Raw genomic sequence first — 8929 nt, forward strand, 5'->3', positions numbered from 1 at the left:
AAAGAAAGCCTGCCATCCGCGGATCCTTCCGTTGAATTTATGCATATCTCTGCTCAAAAACTTCAAACCCTTTCCGACGAAAAAACCCCCAACAACGCCCTTCTTTGACATAATGGCAAATACATGACTGACGTATCTTTCCATTGTTGCTGCTCAAATACTTCACTGAAAATAGTTGCCGACAGATCGCCACCGGCTTCGTGTTGTATAATTATAACTAATGCTGGTCCTAAGTTCTTTGAAGTTGAGACTATCCTAGCAGTTCTGCTATCATCCAACACAACCATCACCATTTTGATTTATGGAGCTGAAATTGTGTATAATTAAAGAATAAAGTAACATAAATGATACAGGTCAAGGCAGTGCCTGCTTCAAAGTGGTTGTGCAGTTGGTATGCATTAATGTCTGTATTCAGTCAATGTCGAAGTTTTGTCATAACTTCCGTAATTTTCATCATTGAAAATTGACATTTTGTATTATGTGAGAATGGACGATGATCTAACAAAAAATATAAAAATAAAGTATGTAAGTACTATGGATCACACACACACACACAGAGGAATGAGTGGCTCTGCATCCGACTGACTGTGTTCGAACGAATGACTCCGTATCCGACATTGTTTTTAATCACTGAAGTGTGAAATTTTGTATGATGTAAGAACTGACGATGGAATGACTAGAAACATACAGATAAATCATATAACAGCTATGAATCTCAGTAGCGTCCACTTAAAATTGGTAGTGCGCAGTTTTAGTCACTGCCGGATTTTGTCGGATTTGAGAGTAGCGCATTAGCTCGACTAAAACACGTCATAACTACTGAAATGTTCAACACTCAAGCTTGAAATTTTGTATTATGTAAGAATGGACAATGAACTATATAGACTATAAAAATAAATTATGTAAGTGTTATGGATCACTGGGTAGCGTCTACTTCAAACTCAGTAGGCGCCAGCACGCGCCAGCTTGAACCATAGCACTTATATACTTTATTTTTATATTTCTAGTTAGTTCATCGTCCATTCTCACATAATACAACATTTCAAACTTCAATGATGAAAAATACGGAAGTTATGACGAGTTTAAGGAGAGCTAATGCACTACTCTCAAATCCGACGATTTCCGCCATTGACTAAACAGCCTGCAAGCTACCACTTTGAAGTAGACGCTACCCGGTGATCCATAACACTTACATAATTTATTTTTATAGTCTATATAGTTAATTGTCCATTCTTACATAATACAAAATTTCAAGCTTGAGTGTTGAACATTTCAGTAGTTATGACGGGTTTTAGGCGAGCTAATGCGCTACTCTCAAATCCGACAAAATCCGGACTAAAACTGCGCGCTACCAAATTTAAGTGGACGCTACTGAGATTCATAGCTGTTATATAATTTATCTGTATGTTTCTAGTCATTCCATCGTCAGTTCTTACATTATACAAAATTTCAAACTTCAGTGATAAAATTTACGATAGCTAAGACGCGTTATAGGAGAGCTATCCTAGCTAAGGCCGTGGCTCCATGTCCGACAATCGTCGGATTTGAGAGTAGTGCATTAGCTCTCCTTAAACTCGTCATAACTTCCGTATTTTTTATCATTGAAGTTTGAAATTTTGTATTATGTGAAAATGGACGATGAACTAACTAGAAATATAAAAATAAAGTATATAAGTGCTATGGTTCAAGCTGGCGCGTGCTGGCGCGTGCTAGCGCGTGCTGGCGCGTAGTTTAGTCGGACCGGGGGAGGCTACCCTCGTGTCACCCAGGAAGTCGGTCAGAGTAGCTAGTAACATGGCGGGCGGACGCAAAAATCAAGGACCAAAGGCTAGACCGCCTATAGCATCGTACACAGATGACTATTTCGTCTTCCCACACATCTTTTGGATGATCGCAATACCTTTTGGATTTTATCTTCTCTTTGTGAGTCTTTTTTCACGAACTTACAGCAGAAAATGCAAAACACAATTGGCATGGTTTGCCTAGCCCTTCCAAGAAGGCGTCTGCTATTTCTAGAAAAAAAGCATCATGGATGAACCTATTTTTGTGCAATGCCAAATGCCATGATAGTTGTACTTTTGCCGAAGGCCTTGCTTTTTATGAATCAGAATGTATGACTGTTGAATTCTACAATGTTTCAGCTACATTTTCCATTTTGGTGAAGAACAAAAAACGAAAACACACACACACTTCTTCTTCTTCTTCTTCTTCTTTCTTGATGTGGACTGGGTTCATTCGAACGTCTGTAGTCCAGCGGCGGAGTACTGAGTACACTGTGATGATGATAGTTGATACACAATCATGAAACAATCAAACCACACCCCAATGGTATCGACACTTACCCGATTCAAATACCGCGATCTTTGTTTTCCACACTGCTTGCAGATTTTGTTCGAGAAACCGAGAGGAGATAGGTTCTGAGGATGTGAGATGCCAAATTCTTTTTTCCTCACTGCCTGATCTAAATACCACGATCTTTTTTGTCGAACTCACAAATGCGGTTTTAGTTTGAGAAACCGAGAAGAGATAGGCTCTGAGATGCTTACTTTTTCCCCACTTGGATTTTACGTGCCTTTGTAGCTCTAGCAGACTGGTGCAGTCAGCTATTTTTTTAGTGTCTGTTTCATCCTCTGACAAGCCAGAACGAAAGTGTCTTAATTAGTTAATGTAGTATTTTCAGTTCATTCGTTTGTGCCAGACGATCAGATGCATTTAAGCTGATAAGGCCAAAGAAAAACAAGTCGCGTAAGGCGAAATTACTACATTTAGTCAAGCTGTGGAACTCACAGAACGAAACTGAACGCACTGCATTTTTTCACAATGACCGTAGTCCGCCGCTTGTGCATAACGGAGTGAAACTGATGAGCCCGTTCAGCGCGGTAGTGGTTTCGCTGTGCTGCATAGCACGCTTTTCTGTACCTCTCTTCGTTTTAACTTTCTGAGCGTGTTTTTAATCCAAACATATCATATCTATATGTTTTTGGAATCAGGAACCGACAAGGAATATTAAAGATGAAAGTGTTTTTAAATCGATTTCGGAAATTTAATTTTGATCATAATTTTTATATTTTTAATTTTCAGAGCTTGTTTTTAATCCAAATATAACATATTTATATGTTTTTGGAATCAGGAAATGATGTAGAATAAGATGAACGTAAATTTGGATCGTTTTATATAAAAAAAAAAATTATTACAATTTTCAGATTTTTAATGACCAATGTCATTAATTAATTTTTAAGCCACCAAGCTGAAATGCAATACCGGCCTTCGTCGAAGATTGCTTTACAAAATTTTCAATCAATTTGATTGAAAAATGAGGGTGTGACAGTGCTGCCTCAACTTTTACAAAAAGCCGGATATGACGTCATCAAAAGTATTTATTGAAAAAACGGAAAAAAACCGTCCGGGGATATCATTCCCAGGAACTCTCATGTCAAATTTCATAAAGATCGGTCCAGTAGTTTGGTCTGAATCGCTCTACACACGCACAGACAGACAGACACACACACACACACACACACAGACACACGCACACACACACACACACACACATACACCACTACCCTTGTCTCGATTCCCCCTCTATGTTAAAACATTTAGTCAAAACTTGACTAAATGTAAAAATGATTGTCGGAATTACATGTCAAAAAAGAAATAAGATAGATCCATGTAGTTTGTTTTTTAATTTATTTATTTTTATTTTTCAGTAACACTCAAGTCTGTGGTCAGTTCTATCTTTCTTCATAGTGTGCTTGAGATCTTTCGTTGACAGAAAAAAGTTTATTGTGGGCATGATTTTGTTTATGCCCATTGAAACATACCTATACGATAATTTTGATTCTTAGATTTAAACAGCATTCAGGCATGAGTATGTCTTTTGAAGTGTGCTGTACATATAAAGACAAAACAAGAGGCATGTTATTTTTGCGTATACATGCATACCTGCCATACGCATTGTGATGAAGAAAGAAAGTGTTTACCCCCCCCCCCCCCCCCCGCGGGTTAGGGGGAAGAATTTACCCTATGCTCCCCAGCATGTTGTAAGAGGCGACTAACGGATTCTGTTTCTCTTTTTACCCTTGGTAAGTGTTTCTTGTATAGAATATAGTCAATTTTTGTAAAGATTTTAGTCAAGCAGTATGTAAGAAATGTTAAGTCCTTTGTACTGGAAACTTGCATTCTCCCAGTAAGGTAATACATTGTACTACGTTGCAAGCCCCTGGAGCAAATTTTTGATTAGTGCTTTTGTGAACAAGAAACAATTGACAAGTGGCTCTATCCCATCTCCCCCCTTCCCCCGTCGCGATATATATAACCTTCGTGGTTGAAAACGACGTTAAACACCAAATAAAGAAAGAAAGAAAGTGTTGTGAATGATCAAATATATGCATGAAGAGTGTCAGTGCAACCCCTGCTGATGTCTTTTAGAATTATGTTGAGAGCCCTGCTTGCATACTTTTGTTTCTTACAGTTAGTTACATCTTGATTTGAATGTTTTCAGACAGCGACATTCACCCCTGACAATGCTCTTCGCTACCTGCCAGGACACCTTGGCACCTTTGTCAACTACATGGGACGCAGCCACCACAATATTTGCATCTCTTTGTAAGCTACTTTTGGTTTAAACATGATTTATTATTCAGAATGAGATGACAAAGGGTGGCATAATACAAGCCTTTTTTTCTTTTTTAAGCATATCGCTTTTGATTTTTTCGCACACATGTATGCGTACAACACTACATGTACATTTTCGGTTCTATTTATCTTTTCAATCGATGAATTCTGAAAATAATTCCGCAGGGTTTGTATGTGTTGTGAAACTGAAATAGTGAATACTCTTGGACAATATGATTCTGGCACTCTATCCTGTTTGACATTATAGGCCAATCAACAGCCAGGAGCATGAGATACGAAGATTTATTGAAAATATAGGACAATCATTTGACGTGTTTGTGTCTGTGTGAAACAGGGAGAGAAAGACAGAGTGTGTGTGTTAAGAAACAGAAGCTAGCCTGTGTCGTGTATGATATTATGCTCTTGACTCTTTTCTGTAATATATTATATATATATCTATACGTATTCGATTGCTTTTCTGATAGTTTTGAATATTAGTATGTTTTTATTTGTTTTGTTTTTTCCAGATGTGTGTTTGCTGTTGTAGCGCACTGTGTAGAGGCAGCTTATGCAGGCAAAGTCTCCCAGTAAGTTACATTTCTGATTTTTTGCTTTCCATTTTAGGCCAGAGAGACGAGGGTGGTGGTGTATGTGTGGGCATGTATGTGTGTGTAGAGCGATTCCGAGAAAAGTACCGTACAGATCTTCATGAAACTTGACATACAACTTGTTCTTTCAGATGATATCCCCAGACGAGTTTGTCAGTTTTACGATAACTGTCTTTTATAATGTTATATATCTGACTTTTATTGAAACTTGAGGCAGACTGTGACAACCTCATTTTCCAACCAAATTCATTGAAATTTTGGTCAAGCAATCTTTGACTAAGTCCAGACTATGGGATTGCATTTCAGCTTGAAAGCTTAAAGTTAAACATTCATTAATGAGTTTTTATTAAAATAGATGAATTCCGAAAATGACTCTGTCGGGTTTGTATTGGTTGTGGGAGAGTGACCTTTTCTTGCAAAACCTCTGAGAAATATTGGAGGGGCTAATCACTTGCGAAGGGTCTGTCGGAAACTCGTAGAAACACAGTATAGTGGGAGAAAATATTTCAGCTGCCGGTTAGTTTAATTTATAATTTGTCTTTGTGCAGGGACAAGTGCCTGACACCGCTGGCCACAGCAAAATGGTCCTTCATGACTTTTCTGTTTGGGTTCGCGTCCCTCAGTCGCCTGGTCAGCTACGACAGATTGAAGACTACCGGCAAGCAGCACTGACACTGAAATTAAATAGCGTGATATACTAAAAGGCGAACTCCTCTCGTGAAAATAGTTTGGCTCACGTTCTTGGACCTGGCCAGGCTTTTACATGAGAGAAGACCATCTCTCCACTTGGTCACATACCAGAAATTAAAAGCCTGGGAGCTCTCTGTGTACAGATGGCATTTTTGGATGAATTAATTTCATAAAAGCCACTATTGGCCTTTTGTTAGAAATTAATTCATCAAAAAAAATTCCAACTGACCACAGCAAGCAGTCAGTGTTGATATTTGGCATACAGTGGTACCTGTGATGTGTGGCCCCTCCGATGAGAGGACACCTAGTCCCTTAAAAGGACACATTCTGAGGTCCCTTTGTCCATTAATATCTCTACCAAAATATAGCTGCTATGACAGGCCACCTAGCTGTGCCAATGCAGGGACACTTTTGGCAGGTCCTAATGGTGTCCTTTCATCACAGGTACCACCGTACTACCAATTGGAGGGATGGTCTTCTCCCATATCAAAGCATGGTCAGATCTGAGAATATGAGCTGAACTGTTTTAACGGGAAGGAGTGCACCTTTAAATCCTTTCCCAGCTTGGACTTGCAGGTCACAAATGTCCAGACTCAGATGCTCATCCGTCAGAAAAGTTGTCAAAGTTCAATCTGTTATGTTCCACGTCAAGTGACATTCCTGATCTCAAGCGCGCCCCTGTGTAATAGATGTGATGACAATAAATCCCTTACTGCCTTATTACTGGGTACTTAAAGGCACAGTACGCCTCCCGTAAACCATCACAGATGCTGTCAGGCTTTTACACACAGTACAAACACCCTTTCATTTACACACTCACCGCTTTTGAACATCCTAGGTGCCCTACGTAAAGAGCGAGCAATTTTCAAAGAATTAATGTTGCGGATTGTCTGATAACAAAATCGGACGGTGCGTTTTGGCGCTAGACCTAACTTTTAAAATGTAAATAATAAATTGACAGCTTGTTAGACAAACATTCTTAAATCATAAAAGAATTCTGTTTTCATCAAGACAAGATCAGTACACTTCAAAGTTTTGAAAGTTTGAAAAAAGAAAAGCCCGGAAGCAGGGTCATGCAAGGTTGTGGTTCTCGTAGCAGACGACGGTTATGCCTATCGCCAGTTCCTCTGAACAGTCAAAAGCCATCGCTAGAGTTCGTGTGAATCGCAGCCGTTTGTTGCGTTTAGATTCAGAGGTACATAACGTGCTATTGCAGATAAGCTTACAGCAAGTCGCATTGGAAATCACAAACTGACGACTACATTGTGAAAAAAAGGAAACTGAATCACACGGGTTCACGATGGCTCAGGGGTAAGATAAACCACGCAAAAATAATTTCTTTGAAAATGGCTCGCTCTTTACGGAGGGCACCTAAGATGTTCTCAAGCGGTGAGTGTTTAGGTGAAAGGGTGTTTTTTCCTTTGAAATATTGAAATGTATTGTTGTGTGCATCTTTTCTGTTGGGTATTCTACACACGCACAATTAAATTGATCCACAGATGTATATTCCATTTTTGCAACGAAAACTTTTTGGGTTTGAATTATTTTGTGAATGTGTCAAAGTGAGGAATAGATGATGGATTTTTTTTATTACTGTACTTTCCTTTGCTAAATGAAAGGTTCCCTTTTCTTTTATATTTCCATCATTTTTCTTGAGGTTAGATTCCCATTTTAGGTTCTTGTGAGAACAGGGTGTGATTTTGGTTGTTTTGTTTCCATGATTTGATTCAAGCATTCTACTGTCTTTTAGCTTATTGTTGTTGGTGTGTGTGTGTGTCTGTGTCTGTTTGTGTTCTGCAAATAATTTACAGGTGTCTTTTTATTTATCAGAAGTATTTTAGAATCTGTTTGATACATGTATCTGGTATATTTTGTATACTTATGTTGTTATCCATGGGGAATTTGTTTCCGCAGTGGGGCACTGCGGTTATGAAATTAAAGGCCCCTCCTGTTTTTGGAACCGCAGGAGCTTTCTAGTTTGCTGTTAGGTAGATTTTTGGTTCCTCTTTCCTGTCATGCTCTCTTTTTCTTCATGAATTCTTTTCTTTTTTCTGCCTTCTTGCTCATTCACCTGTATTTTTTCCAAAAATCTCTTCTCTTGCCGCTTGTCTCGCGATTCATGTATAGTTTAATCTGTTAGTGTTCTGATGTAAGTCCAGCAGTAGATAGGTTAAGCCTATTTTAACATACTGGAAACTGGTAATCTTCCAGTAGGTATTAATTTAGTTTTACTAAAGCCTGCTGGGACACAACTAATGGGTTAGTGCATTTGTAAACAGGAATCGCTTGACAAGTGGCCCCCTTCATCCCCCCCTTCCTCGTCCTGATATGGCTCTGCGTAGTCGGCTGGACGTTAAGCAACAAATAAACAAACAAACAAAATGGGGAATTTGTTAAATAAAATTTGTGTCAAATTAGGAACAGGTTTCTATGGCAATGCCTTTTTGAACCTTGTTGATTTATAGTCTTGGTTGTTTTGTGACGCCAACACTCTACCTGTTTTGCATTTAATCATAAAACTATCCATACATTTTAAATGTTGGTTGGTTATTCTGATTTCAGAGATTTTTTTTGTAGTCAAATACTAAGAATTTGTATATTGTGAGGCTATGCTTGGATTTTGAAGCAAAAAATTCTGACTTTAATTTTGTTTTTTCTGATATACATGTAGTGTAAACTGTTAGGTTGTGCTAAGGATTAGGATGATTTCCAATTTGATAATTTAATGTGTTAATGTTGTTAAGATGGAGAATGGTCCGACTCCAAACTTTGGAATGTACTTAAAGAAACCAATGTACCAATGTACCAATTGTACTTAAAGAAACCAAACAGAAATTGTTCATTGCTCAAGATAAATTATTGTTAAGTTTAGTTTCTGCTTGTTGGTAACCCCAAAGTGCAAATGATATGCTGTTCTTGTAATATTATAATGTGTGAGTATGTAAGTGGTAGGCGAGAAAAAAAAAGAGAGCTTGCATAAAAACGATGAAACATTTGCTTGTTGACGAGTAGTGATA

General features: G+C 38.3%; 1 protein-coding gene across 1 annotated transcript; it reads left to right on the forward strand.

Moving 5' to 3' along the window:
• The first annotated feature begins 1766 nt into the window (after window positions 1–1766).
• LOC138945734 (transmembrane protein 254-like) lies at window positions 1767–7819 on the forward strand. Its single transcript, XM_070317226.1, has 4 exons — window positions 1767–1923; window positions 4502–4605; window positions 5142–5201; window positions 5771–7819. Exons 1-4 carry the CDS (start codon window positions 1795–1797, stop codon window positions 5892–5894), a joined length of 417 nt encoding a protein of 138 aa, XP_070173327.1. The 5' UTR covers window positions 1767–1794; the 3' UTR covers window positions 5895–7819.
• Window positions 7820–8929: the final 1110 nt, after the last annotated feature.

Source organism: Littorina saxatilis, linkage group LG13, assembly GCF_037325665.1.
Source record: "Littorina saxatilis isolate snail1 linkage group LG13, US_GU_Lsax_2.0, whole genome shotgun sequence".
Classification (NCBI taxonomy): domain Eukaryota; kingdom Metazoa; phylum Mollusca; class Gastropoda; order Littorinimorpha; family Littorinidae; genus Littorina; species Littorina saxatilis.